We start from the raw sequence: 16,509 nt of genomic DNA on the forward strand, positions 1-16,509 counted from the left end.
GATATCTCGCTCAACATTGGTTACCCCCCCCCCCCCCCCCCAGTCCATCCACCCTCCTCCTTCTCTTCACGTTTCATCGAACCCCTCTTTTATAATGCTTCTTCAAACTCTTGAAGTTTACCAACTCGGCATAAGCGCCATTCCGCTTCATCAGCTCGCCCTGGGTGCCCTGGTCCACCACGCGGCCCTGGTCAAACACATAAATGATATCCCGCCTCTGGATGGGACTCAAACGATGGGGCACCGCAATCGTCGTACATCCCTTTGGGGGCCTATCGAGGGCCGCCTGGACGAAGTGCTCGCTCTCGGAATTCAGGGCGCTGGTGGGCTCGTCGAACAACAAGATCTTTGGGTCTCGGATGAAGGCGCGGGCGATGGCCATGCGCTGCTTCTGGGCGCCGCTGAACAGGGCGCCCTTGGAGCCGACCACAGTGTTGTAACCCTCCGGCATGGACAGGATGAAATCGTAAATGGTGGCCCTCTGGGACGCGAACTTGATCTGGTCGTCCGTGACCTCGGCCGGCGCGCTTAGCACGATGTTGTCGCGGATGGTGCCCTGGTAGAGCGTGGGTTCTTGGGAGACCAGCGCGATGAAGCTGCGGTACTCGTTGACATTGAGGCTGCTGATCTCCTTGCCGTCGATGAAGATGCCGCCCGCGAGCGGGTCGTAGAAGCGCTCGAGCAGCGCGATGGTGGTGGATTTGCCGCAGCCCGACGCGCCCACGAGGGCGACGTACTGGCCGGCCGAGACGGAGAGGTTCAGGCCGCGCAGCACGGGCTGCTCGGGCCGGGTCGGGTAGCGAAAGTGCACGTCGCGGAACTCGAGGTTGCCCTCGGTGGACTCGAGCTTCTCGCCGCCCGCCGCCCACGTGTCGACCACGGGCTTGCGGTCAAAGAGCGTCTTGAGCTCGCGCGTGGCCTCGACGGCCTTGCCCATGTCGGGGGCGAAGCTGAAGACGGACCCGGCCGACTGCGCGCCGAAGATGACGGAAGAGAAGACGATGAAGAACTGGAACATGTTGTACTCGTACTTGGCGATCAGGGTGCCGCCGTACCAGAAGCCGAGCGCGAAGGCGAGGAACATGAAGGACTGCGACGCCGCGTACAGGAGGCTGGACTTGAGCACCGAGATGAGGCTGGACCGCTGCTGGACCGCGAGCGACGCCTTGTACTGGTTGAGCACGTCGTCCTCGCGCGTCAGCGCCGCCACCGTGCGCATCGCCGTGATGGCCTCGGACGCGTAGCTGGCCGAGCCCGAGTAGGCGCGCTTCGCCCGGCGCTGGTAGTGCGCCAGCATCCAGAAGCGGAAGAAACCGCAGCCGATGACGATGGGCATGGTGGCGATACACACGAGCGCCAGCTTCCACCCGATGGAGAGGGCGACGACGCAGGCGGCGATGAGCGTGGTGGACACCATGATCAAGGTCCCGAGGGTCGAACCGCTGAGGCCGGCGACGTGGGTCGTCTCGGTGCTGAGGAACGAGGTGAGCGCGCCGGCCGAGTTCTCGTCGCGGTCAAAAGTACTCGACGTCCTGGCGCAGCATCGACCGGAACTACTTGTCCCGCACTCTGTGGATCTAGCGCTCACTGCACTTGTCGAAGGCGACACCCTGCGAGACAAACGAGTTGAATATTACGATGGAAGCATCAGGTACATGAGGGACCAGAAGGACGCTTCGTACTGGATGTACGGGATCGAACTCAGGGGTGACGGGTGTTGAGCTGATTTCGATCAGTTAGCGTTTATAATTCCACGAGCTGGCTAGCTAACCATGAGTGCGATGGGAAAAGAAGAAATACGTACAGAGCGCTGATGAGCTTGGCGAAGAAGAACGGCCTGGGTCGGGTTACCCACAACCGCAGATGGCCGAAAAGAAGAGACCGATCATCATGAGCTTCCACTCCTCCTTGTTGAAGCTGGCGATCACCTTGATGAGCGTCCCGAGGCTGTACTGCTTCTTGGCGTCGCCCGACTTGCGTCCGGCCAGGACCATGGAGCTAGCACTCTGCTGCGACTGGGTGCGGTTGAGCCTGGCTTGGATGTCGTCCTCGGGGTCTTCGGGCACGCCGGCGCCGCTCGCGCTCTTGTGAGTCGACGACTTGCGGAGAAGAGCCGACTCGACCTTCTCCAGCGCCTCCTCCTCCTCGACCGTCATCTCGTTGACGGCCGCGATGGCCTGGGCCGTGACGAGGTTGAAGTATGCGCCGCGCTTCTCGAGGAGCTCGTCGTGCGTGCCCTGTTCGACGATCTGGCCCTGCGACATGACGACGATGTTGTGTGCGTCCTTGATGGTCGACAGCCGGTGAGCGATGGTGATAGTGGTGCGGCCCTCGGCGGCGACCTCAAGAGCAGCCTGCACGACGCCTTCCGACTTGGTATCCAGGGCGCTGGTTGCTTCATCCAGAAGTAGGATCTTAGGGTCCGAAACCACGGCACGGGCGATGGCGATACGCTGCTTGCTGGCCACCGCTAAGCAAGAAACCGCGCTCACCGACGTTCGTCTCGTAGCCCTCGGGGAGCGAAGTGATGAAGTCGTGAGCGTTGGCCTTCCTGGCGGCGTCTTCGATCAGTTCCTTTTGCTTCTCCGCACCCTCGTTCTCCCACTTTGTCCCGATCAGACCGTGGCGGATGTTTTCGTAGATGGTGGTGCCGAAGAGGGTGGGCTCCTGAGATACCAATGCGATCTGTTGACGCAACCAGCGGAGGTTGAGGGTCGAGATGTCCACGTCATCGAGATACACAGCTCCCTCGAGGGGCGAGTAGAACCTCTCGACGAGTCCGATAATGGTCGACTTGCCGCTTCCCGAAGCGCCAACAAGCGCCGTCGTCTTTCCGGCGGGGATGGTGAGCGAGACGCCGTCCATGACCACGACGTCGGGGCGCGAGGGATAGACATGCTTGACGCCCTCCAGACGGATAGTGCCGGCCACGCTTTCCAGCTTGGTGCCCTCGGTGCTCGACGGGTCGATCGGGGACTGGCGGTCGATGGTGCTGTAGATCTTGGCGGCGGCGCCGAGTGCCGTCGTGAAGGCCTGGAGGTTGGGCGCAACGTTGCCAAGGTTGAAGGCGCCAATCATGACGCTCATCATGACAATAAGGACCTTGCTGAGAGGGACCTCCCCGTTCACGAGGAAGCGCGAGCCCATCCAGAAGGCCAGGCCGTAGTTGAGGTAGAGAATGGTCATCATACCGGCAATCATGACGCCGAGGGTGCTCTTGAGCTTGAAACCGAAGCCCTCGGCACGGATGAGATGGGTGTCGTACTGCTTGGCCAGGCGGTCCTGGGTGCCAAAGGCGATGGAGTTGCGGACGCTGCTGATGACCTCCTCGGCAATGGAACCGCCCTGGGCGTACGAGGCGATGTTCTGCTTCGAAAACCTGACGATGAACCGCGAACCCGTGCCCATGCAGAGCATCAGCGCCACCACAGTGCTGAGCAGGATGAGGGTCAACTTCCAAAAGCTGATGAAGCCGATGATGAAAGCAGCGACAAAGGTAGCGACAGCCGCGAGGGTGAGGCCGACCTTCTCCGAGATGCCCTCCTGGATCAAGTTGGTATCGGCCGTGATGCGCGTGGTGACCTCGCCGGCGCCGAGCTTGTCGAAGAAGCCAATGTTCTGCTTCATGCAGCTCTCGAGGTAGTGCTCGCGGATCTTGGCGCTGATGTGCTCGCCCGTGTAGATGAAGCCGACGGTGGCGACGTAGGAAGTGACGAACTCGCCGATGGCCAGGTAGACGAAGTAGAGCACCAAGCTGCCCAGCTCGCTGTTAAACTCGGCCTCTGACATGGTGGTCCCCGGGGTAAAATAGGTCTGAAAGGTCCCTTGGAGGTTGCCGAAGATGATGGTCATCAGGGGGAGGGCGGCACCAGAAGCAATGGCGCAGATGGCGGACACGAAGATGATGAGCAGGTCATTGCGTGATGAGTAGCGGTAGAGCGTGGCCATCCCGACCTTGACATCGGGGGTGTAGACCTGGTCTTTGAGGATCTTAGCCTCCCTCTCGGGGAGGTGGGCGAAGGGGTCAGCCTCGACCTCTTCATCTTTTTGGGCGACAACTTTGCTATCGGCTTTGGCGAGGTCTATCGCGACTTCCTTGTGATTTCCGTTGCTGTTTTCTGTCGAATCCCCATTGCTCGAGCCGCGTACTGATGGGACGCGGTCCGGCGTGGGCGCCGCGCTCTTCTCGTTCAAGTCGGCGGCGGCCATGGTGTGGGAGTGGGAGGGGGGTCGCTTTCCTCCCAAACGGCTTTAGCTTAGAACTATGTCCGAAGCAAGACGCGTTCAATATGCAGGCTCAGGTCGAGCAACTCGCTCGATTTTACACAATGTGTTGCATCAGCCGATGGATGGGATGGGATATCGTAGGGCTATGATGACGCTTGATGGGGGAGGAGGAGAGGGGGGAAGGTTAATAAATAAACAAAGACAAGGTTGTTGAAAGTCAGATCATGCATGGGAAAAAGAGACAAACAGGCTAGCTAACTAGTAAACGCGCCTCGGGTCCGATGTGAACTTTATTTGGAGTTGTGCCGACCCCCATCCATCCACTCTTGCCTCTTCCCCCCCCCCCCCAAACCCAATTCCCCCATCTCCCATCCCTACCTCACCCTTCACATAACCTTGTTCAAAAACAGAATGGCGCCCCAATGGTCGGGTCTCAGAGAAAGCTGGGGGCACGAGGATCTTGCCGATCCAACCGAACAAATCCGGTCTTCGTACGAAGTAGCATGCCCAGGGAGTCATCGCCGGTGTTCGCACTCGCCACCGGGCCGATGTTGCTTTCGAGAAGTCCCCGGAGGAATGAGAAGAAAGAAACGGAAACACTTGCGCGCGGCTTGTTCTCGCTTCCGCTTCCAGGGCCGCTGCTGACCAGCCAAACGGAACACCCTAGCCCGATGCCCCACCACGCAAATTACAGGGTCCCGTCGCCGATGCCCGAGAGGGGACTTTTTTGGATATTTGACCGCTTCCAACAAGAACTTTCCCAGGAGCCCAGCAGATGGCTTTCACACACAACCAACAGCACAACTAATTAACAAACCATGGTGAACCGTTCGCATTCGAGCCCAGTCCATGGGAGGACAAACCACTCAACACATCTCGTACGAATTGCATCCCGTGTTGGGTTGGGTGTCAATCGACGAGGCACGACCTGTCAAGGTCCCAATTAGGAACTCAATCTGACCCCTCCATTACTTATCGCGTTCTCCGAATGACGCATTCCATCGGTGAAGTGAGAAAGAGAGGGTTTTTTTGAATGCGGTGCAACCATGCAACCATCCATCCACTCGGCGAAGCAGAGAACGTGGGCCAAGGCTTCCCGGGAAACCGGGGCCCCGGGGTTTAACAACCTCCGAGATGATTCAGTCGGAGACCGTGGATTGTCTCGCCTTTGCCGCATTCAGGGGGTAGGATCGAAGATACCTTGCAATCCTTTGCAAACGGCAACTGGACCGCCTACATACGAAGTACATAAACGAAGGTCATATTATTAACCCAATTGGGACCAATCCGGCCTGGGGAGAGGAAAAAGATCGGGGATCTGGAACAGAGACACTCTCCCCAAAGCCCTCGATAAGCTCCCGAAACTTGGCACTTGGCGATGCATGGCGTCCGGGCCGCTCGGGGTCGGTTGACAGCTGCAATTCCATGTCCCGTCATGGGAATGGGAGCCGGGTTACCCTGTGTCACGATGCGGCTGAAAAGCAACCCATCCGTTCGTCACCAACAAGACTGCGGAACTTGTCCTACATAATGATGCCTGGGAGGCTCTGTTTCACTTTGCCCCCACGACGAGGGAAGGAAACACCACTTCCCGTACGGATATAAACGGACTTTAAATTTCCTACGCGTATTCGAGAAGCATTGAATACGCAACACGCATCTCGGTTAGGAACCCGACCTGGCCTGTCCCCTGTCCCTTCAGCCCTGCCTCAATGGTCGTTGAATCCTTCAAAAAAAAAATGGGATGATTGAGAATGATGAATCCCCTAAATCCTGAACATGCGGCGGGGTCCACGGGGCTAGGTTGACACTATCTCCGGTGTCAGTCGGGGGGACGGCTGTTTCCAGGCCTTGGGCCCAGAACAATGCCCGACATGGGTCAACCAACCATCCGTCGCAGCCTCAATTGCCCCGCCGTGGAACCCCGAACCGATGGTGGTTCGGGTTGGAAAAACAAGACCCCTATCGTAGCGGGGCTGTTCTAATCGGTGGGCTGTCGGCGGGACCCAGCGACACCGCCCAAAAATTCCCATGGCAGAAAAAAATCCCCAGTTGAGACTGACTTGAGTGCAAGTCGGTGGTTGCTGGAGACCAGAGTGTACCTGGAAACTCCGTTGACGATTTACACACAACACCACCACCCCAATCCAACCCCTCCCTTTGCCGTCGTCCGACATCAATCGAAACCCACCACCACCGAAACACCAATCTAATAACAACACCGCCGCCACCATGCCCAAATCAAAACGCAGCAAGGTCTTCCACCTCACCCAGGTGACCAAGAAGACACGCGAGCAAAAGGACAAGCTCTTCTCCAACATCCGCGAGTGCGTCCCGCAATACCAGCACTGCTTCGCCTTCAGCATCGACAACATGCGCAACAACCACCTCAAGGAAGTTCCGCCACGAGCTGTCCGACTGCCGGTAATTCTACCCCACCAACCACCTACCACCACCCTGCCCCCTCCCCCCAATAACTAACCCCTTCCCCCGCAGCATCTTCTTCGGCAAAACCAAACTCACCGCCCGCGCCCTGGGCACCACCCCCGAAGACGCCCAAGCCGACGGGATCGACCAGCTGACCCGCTACCTAGCGGGCTCCGTCGGGCTTCTCTTCACCAACCGGGCCCCCGCCGCGATCCAATCCTACTTCGCCTCGCTCACGCACGTGGACTTTGCGCGGGCCGGCACGGTGGCCTCGCGCACGGTCACCGTGCCCCCCGGCTTGGTGTACTCGACGGGCGGGGAGGTGCCGGCGGAGCACGACGTGCCCGTGGCGCACACGCTGGAGCCGGAGCTGCGCCGGCTGGGGATGCCGACGCGCATGGTCAAGGGCAAGGTCTGTTTGGGCGGGGATGAGAGTGGGGAGGGCAGTGCGGAGGGGTATACGATTTGTCGGGAGGGGGAGGTGCTGGATTCGCGGCAGACGCGGTTGTTGAAGCTGTTCAGTGTGTGTATGAGTGAGTTTCGGGTCGGGTTGTTGGCGTATTGGAGCGCGGCGAGTGGTGAGGTGACCGAGTTGGAGGGGGCCAAGGAGCGGTTGGCGATGTTGCAGCAGCAGCAGGAGAAGGGCGGTGGAAAGGGAAAGGCGAAGGAGGGTGATGATGGTGAGATGGAGGAGGATGAGGAGGATGAAGAGTAAGCTAGGCGTCAGATGGGGAGGAAGCAAGGAGGCGATCTGTTTGTTTCATTGATTGTGCATATAGGGGTACTTTTGCATGATACCATAGCTTTTTCTGGGCTTGGGTTTTCGGGTACTGGCGTCTTGGGAGGCGGGTAAAAAGAAAACGAGGGCGGGAATAGAGCAGGTCATTGCCGTCAGTCAGTCAATCAGTCACTCACTCGGGGTCCCGCTGCACTACCACTATCTGAGCATTCTGCTTCTCCCGACAACACAGGATAGGCAGCTCTGCAAAGCTACACTGAAAGGATCGAATGCGAATACGACTCAACGCAGGAAGGAAACTTACACATCATCATCTCAAGGGGCCACCAATATATATATACACACATTCTTGGGCCGAAGCCCAGGTTGCCCGCCCTCCTCCACCAGGCCAGTAGCAGGAAACAAACGAGTCCCTTACCTCTGACCTACCTTCACGTCGTTCTCATTGGGCAAAAACGATTATTACCTAACATCGCTTCCTTGCTCCGTTTTGTTACAGGCGTCAAGAAGAAGTAAATAAATACAAGACGAAGAATGGTTACCTTCCCGCGAACTCTGTTCGTACTCGTAGCACAAAGGCATTGTAGCAGTTCGGCCGTGGCACGGCTGACCGGATTGTCTGAGTGGCTAGGTCTTTGGGCGACAAGAAAGATCCGGGCAGTGTAAGCCGTCCGGTTCGGGGTGACGTGAGAGGCTTCCTGGAGTGCTAGACATGGCACTGGTTCGATGAAGGAGGAGATGGTACTTTGAGGCCGGACGACATCTGCTGCGGCCGGCCAAAGGTGGCCCTTCCCTTGTGGGCGAGTCGGCGTTTTGACGAGACGGCTTACCCTCATTGTCGAGACGAGACGAGACGAATCGGGGAGACGAAGAAAACGACAGTGAAGAAAGTGATACCCACCACAAGACATGAGCCAGTCTTGTTAGTAGCGTCGCAACTTCCTGGGGTCTTCGTAGCCGCCGTCGAAGCCGCGCTTCCGGGAGTCGTCGTGGTCTCTGGGCCGGTCGTAGTCTCTGCCACCGCTGCCGCCGTACCCACCATTCTCGCCGCCGCCGCGCGGTCGGATGGGCTCCATGTTGCTGCCAGACTGCCGGGGGTTGCGGTCGCGGAAGCCTCCGCCGCCAGATCTGTCATCATATGAGCGCGAGCCGCCACCGTCACGGCCATACCCACCACCCCCTCCTCCTCTGGGGCCGTCCCGATGGCCGTCGCGGCCGCCGTAGCCACCACCGCCAGGTCCGCTGGGTGCGTTAGGGGGCCCGCCGAAACCGCGATCGCGGTTTCCATACCCGCCGCCGCCGGGACCACCAGGGCCGGAACGAAACCCACCCCGGTCTCCAAAGCCGCCGCCGCCGCCACGGAATCCACGATCGCGTCCGCCCCTGAAGCCACCACCAAAGCCGCCGCGGAACCCACCGCCAAAACCGCCGGGACCCATGGGTCTGGCCATGGACGCCTTGGTGTACCCGCGGCCGCCGAGGCCACCTCCCAAGCGGCGGGGCTTCCAGCCTTTGACGGTTCTGCCCCTCTCAACGTCAACCTTGATACGGCGATCCTTGATGCGGATACCATCACATCCATCCAGAGCAGCTACTCGCGCACGCGCCAGATGCGCAGTTGTCAGTAACGCCTTACCATGAGATGACTTGTTACCTTTGCGGTAGGAGGGTGGGGTGGAGGGAAGGGAAAAGAAGGGAGGACTGGCAAGCTTGAGGGCCGTCATCGTCCTGGGGTGGATTCCGGCAAGCGGCGGGATGGCAGTGTCAGAATCAAAGTGGCAGCATTACCTCTCATGTCCTTCTCGCGCTCGAACACTACGAAGCCGTAGCCGCGATGGGGTTTCTTCTTCTTGTTTCCCTTCTCGTGGGCATGGGTATCACGAATGATGCGAATCTGCTGGAGGTCAGCCTACCGTCCACGGCAAGGGTGAAAAAAGGGGGCACGTACGCGCTCAATGGGCCCAAACCGTCCAAATTCGCGCTCCAGGTCCTTCTCGTCGGCGCTGTAATCCAGACGCGCCACGATCAACGTCTTGAACGCATCACCACGGATGTTAGGGTCATCATGCGGCGAGTCTAAGCAAACATAACAAGTTAGCACCACAATCAACCAACCCATCAACGGAACCATCCCCAACCGTCAATAGAAAACAAAAAAACACACAATTCTTCGGCCCCTCGGTAACGGCCTCCTCGACCTGCTGCAACTTCTCGCGCTTCTTGCGGTCGCGGGCCTCGAGCCAGCTCTCGGTCGGGTGGTATTCGTACTCGCGCTCGTACTCGGCCAGGGCCGGCAGGAACTGGGCGACCCCCGACACGGCGGCCGTCTTGCGCAGCTCGGGCGCGTGGTCCGAGGGCGGCACCCAGCGCAGCGGCGGGCGCGGCGCGAAGAGCGCAAGCAGGTTGGGCGGGAGCCGGTCCGTCATTGTTGCGGCTGGTGGTGCTGTGGCCTTGTTGCTTTCTTTTTTTTTTTTTTGGGCTGTTTTTCTTCTACACTCGCTAGGCGGGTTGTTGGGGTTGTGGTCGAGGGACGAGATTCGCGAAGGGTGTTGTCGAGGGCGAAATTCGACCTGGCAGGTTGATGCCGGGTGCTGGTGGTTGATTAGTATAGTGTCCAATGATGAGTGCGCCGCTCGGTTGATTGGCTCGCGATGGGCATCCGCGAGATGTTTGGTTGGAGACGAAGAAATGGACTCGAGAGAAAATGGGAAGCTCGCGATGGAAAGAAAGCATGCCTGGCCTACCGCGCGCGGCCCTGGATTGGACCGTGCACGTTGTTCACTTGTTCAAGGGACTCGAGCTGTAACCAATAATGTGGCCCTGGGCCCGCTTATTTTTCTGCCGCGTTTGAGCCGGGCCCTGGGCATTTTCTACCGCCGCAACTCGCGATATTCCTAGGTCATGCTCTCCGGACGACGACGGCGACGATGACGGTAAGGGCATTACAACAAATCTCCACCGGCCGGGTAAGATAGTCCAAAAATTACAATTTATTCACCCTCACAAGTACTGACCATGGCCTAGAACGGCGTCGGAACCTTCATCTTGCAATGCAAGAAGATGGACTTTCACTACTGTGACTGGGCGGGCAGTTCCAAAGGGATGAAGTACGTCACTTTTGTTTCTTCTGTAGATGCCGGTAATCACTTGTGCTAAATAATTCCCAGCGGCTTCATCAAGTCCCTACTCCCCAAGTTCGCCGCCGCCAACGCCCAAGTCGAGTTCGCCGTTTCGCCGCGGCCGTCCAAGCACCCCGTTATTATCGCACAGTACATCAACGGCCGCGAAAAGTCTATCTGCGTGCGCAACATGGAGCCCTATGAGATCCTCAAGAAAGCCGAGATCCTCCGCGACGGCAGCGGCGAGAAGAACCGGAGGACCGCCAAGCCCGTGCAGAGTATCAACGAGTCCGTCAGAGGCGTATGGTCCCCGTACCACGGGAATGGGTTGAAGGTATAAGGGCTCGGGGTCGTGGGGATGGCTGTATAAAAGAGTGTGCATATGGCGCAATGTTTTGTAACAATACGAATACTCATGCAGCAATGCTTGCTCAGGCTGGAGTAACGGTGTATGTACCGCATGGTCCAGGAAAAGGATAGAAAGGCACATATGCGGGTTTGGTTGGGTTCATTAAGTTTTTTTTGCTCATCTCTATATCCTCGCGGGTGCAATCCCGTTCTTTCCTTTTTCAATTTGCCCCCGGCGCCTTGCATGTCCGTCCCTACGTTACCTCTCTCCCTTGGCTAAGACGCTTACAGGTTGGAGTTGATGATGTCGACGACTATTTTCGTTAGCTTCAATGCACAACAGCGCTTGGGGTGAGACGAGCGGGGCATACACTCGGGCTTCAAGCTGGCACCGCCAACGAGGAAACCGTCAATGTCCTTCTCCTTGGCCAGGTCCTTGCAGTTCTTGCCGTTGACGCTGCCACCGTAGAGAATCCGGGTCTCCTCGGCGACGGCGTCGCTAACCTTGGCCTTGAGCCACTTGCGGATGGCCTCGTGCACCTCCTGGGCCTGCTGGACGGTGGCGACCTTGCCAGTGCCAATGGCCCAGATGGGCTCGTAGGCGATGACGATCTTCTTCCAGTCGTCACCCGAGACCTTGGCGGCGAGGGCGGCCAGCTGGCGCTCGACGACGGCGACCGTGTTGCCGGCCTCGCGCTCCTCGAGCGACTCGCCGCAACACCAGACCACGCTGACGCCACCGTCGATGGCGGACTTGGTCTTGGAGGCCACCACCTCGTCCGTCTCGCCCAGGATGGTCCGGCGCTCGGAGTGGCCCAGGATGGTCCAGTGGATCTCGCTGTCCTTGAGCTGGGCCACGCTGATCTCGCCCGTGTAGGCGCCGTTGGGCTTGTCGTAGACGTTCTGCGCCGACACCTTGACGGTGGCCTGCTTCACCTCATCTTGCGCAAGCTGGAGGTAGAGGGCCGGGGGGGCAATTACGACCTCTGCGGGCGAAGCGGTTAGCTAGCTCCCCCTCCACTTCCCCAGCTTCCGTGACTCTAGGAGGGCTGACATACCAACATTGGGATCCAATTGCGCCTTGTTCAAGCCCTGGACGATGCTCTTGATGGACTCCTTGGTTCCGTTCCTAGTTATCGTGGTGGTCGGGTCAGCTCGCCGGAGCTTCAACGCGGGGTTTTGTACACTTTCAGGTCATGGCGGGGTAACGCGGCCTACGTACATCTTGAAGTTACCGCCGACAAAGAACTTGCGAGCCATGATGGGCGGTTGTTTCGGTTGTAAGATAATAGGGTTCTAAAAAGGGAGAGTAAGGGTATCGGGATCGAGGTCTGGTTGAGTGTCGAAGGTGCTGATTAGAGAAGTTGTCTGGAAGTGGAAGTGGGATGGGGAGCTGCGGGACTAAAAAGTGGTGCTCAGCTCCAGCGGGATTTGGTGCAACCTCAGCTTGTAGTCCACCCCACGCAATGGAGCTGCTGCACGTCAGTCTTGGGCTCTCCATTTTACGTCAAGTACTTGAACATGTCATGCAGGCGGTATTTTGTCGTACTAAGGTGATTAATGCCTACTACTTGCGCAGTTCAGATCCCAATTAGGAAATAAGTAAACATTGAGCTTTTGTCATTGTGCTGCGCGGCTGACAGACTCGTTTCTGTGTTCCCAGATTCTACTGGTGCCATCCAGATGCCCGTCCCAAGAAGGGCCAACGTCACATTTCCCAATGTTCCCACACGTCGCGTCTCCGTCCTGGAGATTTCGGCTCAGACCGGCTATTGGTACCCCACAAGAAGCCGGGCACGTCCGGTCCGGCCCGGTTCATGAACTCCCAGCCTCACTCTCGCCCTTCATCGCCCAAGCCATACTTAACGATTCTTAACAAAGAACCCCCCTCTTGGCTGGGCTATCCGGTCTCTCCGCAGAAGTGCCTCCTTCATGTTAACCGCCTGCTTCTTCACCCTGGGGGCCAACCTCGCGTCGCCGGCCCGCTTCACCACCCGATAAGCTGCCGAGCCCAGCCGTTTGTCCTTTGGAAGCTTGGGCTCGCGGAGCAAAGCCTGTTCAGCAGCCCCAAGTTTCCTCCGCTTGTGCTGTCCATTGGCGTCAGAGTCGGTTTGCTGCGGGACGTCATCCTCGTCGTCCGATTCGAGGAGTTCAAGAGGTAGGAGTTTTGGCACCTCCCTTTCCCTCTTCTCCGTCTCCAACGCAGGCTCTTCGACGCCCGGGGTGTCCTCATCATCCTCATCATCTTGCCCGATGGGCTTCTTCCGAGTTCGTTTCCTCTCCGCCGCCTGCTGCCTGAGGAACGTATCGCGCTCCTGCCGTTTCCGCTTCAAAGCTGCAGCTTGTCTGTATAAAATTAGTGATCGCCGTCAACTCAGTGAGAATTTGAGATTAACTCACTGCTCAGCCGCTTTTGCAACAGCCCCAGCGGCTTTTAGAGTCTCGGCTTCCGCGACACGCGTAGAGACGGCTTCGGGCGGCGCCTCATCGTCGGACTCTTCCTCCTCCTCCTCTTCCTCGTCGTCTTTCTCATTCGTTCCGGGCCGTGATGGTTTCCAGAGGATCATTAGACGGCCCCTCTCTCGGAGTTACAAACTCATCGTGATCACTCTCATCAAATGTGATGTGTTTCCTGTGTTCTTTCGGCGTCTTGAACACATCCTCGTCATTCCCTTCCTGGCTCCCTGAAGCTGAGCCTTCAATCTTCTTCCGCCGCAACTCCGACAATGTTGGTAGCGGAATCTCAATGCTGACATGCCTATGCTTAGCAGCCCCAATCTCCTTGTTTCGGACAGCCAACCTTGCGCCTGACACGGAGTGCGGTTCGTCCTGCTGCAGCTCTTCATCTTCTTTGGGCTCCGATTTGTACTTGATGCCAGCTGCCCTGAGTAGTGGCTGGTCCTGGATGTTTTCGCTGTCGTGGGTTGGCTCCTCGACGTCATCCTCGACATCGGGTGCCTCTGGCTCAGAATCTGATGAGAGGATCTCAATCACATCCTGGGCTTTCTGCTTCTGCTCAGCCAGTGTCTGGCTCCTACGAGTGACCATGCTGCTGAATCACCACAACCAGGAATTTTGAGCTTGGAAAAAAAGGCCAGCCAAACTACCCCAAACTTTGAAGGTTTGTGTTGAATGTTGTCGTGCAAATTATGTTCTGTTTCAAAGGTCGATTCAATTGTTGAATGATGAACGGCAGAAGCCTCCAACACACCGTTTTCCTTAACTGAACTTTTTTTTTGGGTTGCAACCGTTCGAATTTCCGTTTCTGATTGGATTGTTGTTTCAAATGGACCCACCGACGTTCGTTCGTGCCTGCCCCGGTGCCCTTAGCCCACTCGCTCAAAACTTCTAGCACAGTGCCAACCAGTGGTTGAAGTTGTCGTTTGGTTTGTTTGTTCCGTCAACACCATCACCAACCACCACTTACACTCTTGTATAAAGTAAACGCAAGATGGTTGACGATTCAATTCCAATTCCAAATACCTCGTAATCTTGGCCAGTCGGTCAACCATTTGGATACTCAATCCGAAGAAACTTGTTCTCGCACCAAGCCCTCACTCAATTCTATCTTGAGAGCTTCAGCCATGTTCTCACTACGGTCTTCAGTCCCGGCAAGACGGGTTGCTTGTGCTGTCCTCCAACCAAATGTGTTTGTGTTGACTTCACAACTCTCGGTCTCCTGGCATCATGGACCACCCCAACAACAACAACAACAACAACAACAACAGCAACCACAGCAACAACGACGGCAGTATGCGATGCGTGCCCCTTCAGTTTCAAGGCGCAAAAGATTCATACCTCTTGCACTCGTTGATTCGCTCGATTCGCCCGATTTGCCCAATTTTCCCTTCAAGGACGTCCCTATTCCACCTATCGACCTTTGGCGGTCGTTCAAAGACAAGCGGGGGCTTGGTGAGATGACTCCAGAGACTTGCCTTCACGCCTTCAAGCAATACTGCCTCGTTGCTCCCAATGATCCCATGAGCACCGAGCCGGCTCTCGTTTTGGAAAGGGGTACGTGCGAGACGGCGGACAAACCCGTGGCTTCTACACCAGAAACTAAGAGCCTACAGACTTTAACATCGACCTCTACACTCTGTATTACACCTCTCTGCCACTGATCAACACGCTGGATCAGAACCTCAGCAAAATAGGGTACCGTATGCTCATCATGGCTTCCAACTTGGGCTATGCACCTTCCACCCTCACAGTCATGGGCATGGTTGCGCAAACCGGCCGACAGCCCAACATGGCAAAGTCCACGGCGTGGCGCACATTCGACACGAACTTCAAGCGGCTCGTTCGAACCGGGAACAGCCCAGACATCTTCACTTTGCAAGGCCTCTTAGCCAAGCTTCAAGGCGATGCGGATAACTACGTGATGAGTTGTTTCGATAAAGCTATTCAAGCAGCAAGGAGCATCCCGCGAAGCATCGCAGACCAACCAGCGCCAAAGAACCAAGACACCCCGGCAGGCCGTAAACCGAGATGGACTTACGAAGCTTTCTGCCACCTGGGCCGCGGGCGCATCTTGCTGAAGCTCAACCGCACCAGGGAAGCCATCGCGTCATTCAAGATTGCCGCGTTAGAGCTGGACCACCCTGATGGATATGCTGAGTTGGCCAAGCTACTGGCCCCAGACGCGCCGGAACGAGAGACATATCTCATAATGGCCGCCCAGGCCGGCAATTTTGAGGCTTGCCGGCTTCTTGCTCTCCTCATGGCTGATAGGGCTGCAGACCCGGCCCTTCCGCGGGACGAGCGTGTCGTCGCTTCGAAAATGGCCCACGAATGGGCAGCGATTGAACCGGACGCTGAGATGAGGGAGCAAGTGGGGCTTCAGGTGACTGAGAAGTTGAGTGCGGCTTCACTAGGCTGAGGAAACGAAGTGTTCTTTGGGTCTGAGTCCGTAAGGTTAAATCCTAGGAGTACAGGATATTGCCCTGTGTCCGGGCAGGTGGCCAAACCTCAAGGTCACAAGCCCAGCAACTTCACATGTACATGCAATATGGAACGTGTATAAGAAGGTGTGGAATTCCTGTACATTCTTAAGAAACGCCATTGAAATGGAGAGATACCCTTTGGAATTGTTCCTGGGCCTTAACTCTTTTATTTATCTTTTTCTTCTCTCCCATTCCTAATATTACACTATAAATTGGCGATAACCTCACCTCAAAACAACCAGTTAAAAGGTCAACTTGGAAATATACCACCAACATTTAACCAGCGCCAAGAACCCAGTCACTACACGTGTTGGAGAGCAAAGTAGCATGTATGATGATGGCAGCCATTTATTCTTCACATAATCTTATCATTGACTGAGCAGGTATGAAACTAAACGGAACATGCAGTTGTATTGCTAGCTGCGAAACCAAAGAAGTCAAACCGTCGCCTGAGAAACACGCAACCATGTATATAACTCCGATCCATTGCCGAGTCGCTCATTGAAATAGGTATCAGTGTCCGAGGCCGTTACCCAGTTGCTCAAAACGCCGGGCTAAACCGAACCCTTCGCCAACCCAAGGAAAACCCTTTTCATGACCAGGTGCCAGGCAGGAGGCGAGCAGTAAGTAACCCAACAACAACTGATTACCTCTTCACCCTCTTCCGCCCCCTCCCTTTACCCTCCCCATGGCCACCACCACCACC

At 57.0% G+C, this 16,509-nt stretch overlaps 7 protein-coding genes across 7 annotated transcripts; 3 read left to right on the forward strand and 4 right to left on the reverse strand.

Moving 5' to 3' along the window:
* Positions 1-73: 73 nt before the first annotated feature.
* On the reverse strand, positions 74-4,209 carry CHGG_03223 (uncharacterized protein; the record flags this gene model as incomplete). Its single annotated transcript, XM_001229738.1, has 4 exons — positions 74-1,472; positions 1,683-1,722; positions 1,856-2,395; positions 2,493-4,209. The coding sequence occupies 4 exons, from the start codon at positions 4,207-4,209 to the stop codon at positions 74-76; spliced, it is 3,696 nt and encodes a 1,231-aa protein (XP_001229739.1).
* A 2,250-nt stretch (positions 4,210-6,459) lies between these two features.
* Positions 6,460-7,369, forward strand: CHGG_03224 (mRNA turnover protein MRT4; the record flags this gene model as incomplete). Its single annotated transcript, XM_001229739.1, has 2 exons — positions 6,460-6,554; positions 6,724-7,369. 2 exons carry the CDS (start codon positions 6,460-6,462, stop codon positions 7,367-7,369), a joined length of 741 nt encoding a protein of 246 aa, XP_001229740.1.
* A 947-nt stretch (positions 7,370-8,316) lies between these two features.
* On the reverse strand, positions 8,317-9,819 carry CHGG_03225 (uncharacterized protein; the record flags this gene model as incomplete). Its single annotated transcript, XM_001229740.1, has 4 exons — positions 8,317-8,984; positions 9,182-9,287; positions 9,342-9,469; positions 9,558-9,819. 4 exons carry the CDS (start codon positions 9,817-9,819, stop codon positions 8,317-8,319), a joined length of 1,164 nt encoding a protein of 387 aa, XP_001229741.1.
* Positions 9,820-10,320: 501 nt separating this feature from the next.
* Positions 10,321-10,852, forward strand: CHGG_03226 (mitochondrial 54S ribosomal protein MRPL51; the record flags this gene model as incomplete). The annotated part of the gene is made up of 3 exons (XM_001229741.1): positions 10,321-10,359; positions 10,418-10,500; positions 10,561-10,852. 3 exons carry the CDS (start codon positions 10,321-10,323, stop codon positions 10,850-10,852), a joined length of 414 nt encoding a protein of 137 aa, XP_001229742.1.
* Positions 10,853-11,145: 293 nt separating this feature from the next.
* CHGG_03227 (uncharacterized protein) lies at positions 11,146-12,120 on the reverse strand (the record flags this gene model as incomplete). Its single annotated transcript, XM_001229742.1, has 4 exons — positions 11,146-11,174; positions 11,232-11,846; positions 11,919-11,989; positions 12,083-12,120. 4 exons carry the CDS (start codon positions 12,118-12,120, stop codon positions 11,146-11,148), a joined length of 753 nt encoding a protein of 250 aa, XP_001229743.1.
* Positions 12,121-12,722: 602 nt separating this feature from the next.
* On the reverse strand, positions 12,723-13,908 carry CHGG_03228 (uncharacterized protein; the record flags this gene model as incomplete). Its single annotated transcript, XM_001229743.1, has 2 exons — positions 12,723-13,206; positions 13,457-13,908. 2 exons carry the CDS (start codon positions 13,906-13,908, stop codon positions 12,723-12,725), a joined length of 936 nt encoding a protein of 311 aa, XP_001229744.1.
* Positions 13,909-14,444: 536 nt separating this feature from the next.
* CHGG_03229 (uncharacterized protein) lies at positions 14,445-15,739 on the forward strand (the record flags this gene model as incomplete). The annotated part of the gene is made up of 2 exons (XM_001229744.1): positions 14,445-14,874; positions 14,934-15,739. 2 exons carry the CDS (start codon positions 14,445-14,447, stop codon positions 15,737-15,739), a joined length of 1,236 nt encoding a protein of 411 aa, XP_001229745.1.
* Positions 15,740-16,509: the final 770 nt, after the last annotated feature.

This window comes from Chaetomium globosum, genomic scaffold, assembly GCF_000143365.1.
Source record: "Chaetomium globosum CBS 148.51 scaffold_2 genomic scaffold, whole genome shotgun sequence".
Classification (NCBI taxonomy): Eukaryota; Fungi; Ascomycota; class Sordariomycetes; order Sordariales; family Chaetomiaceae; genus Chaetomium; species Chaetomium globosum.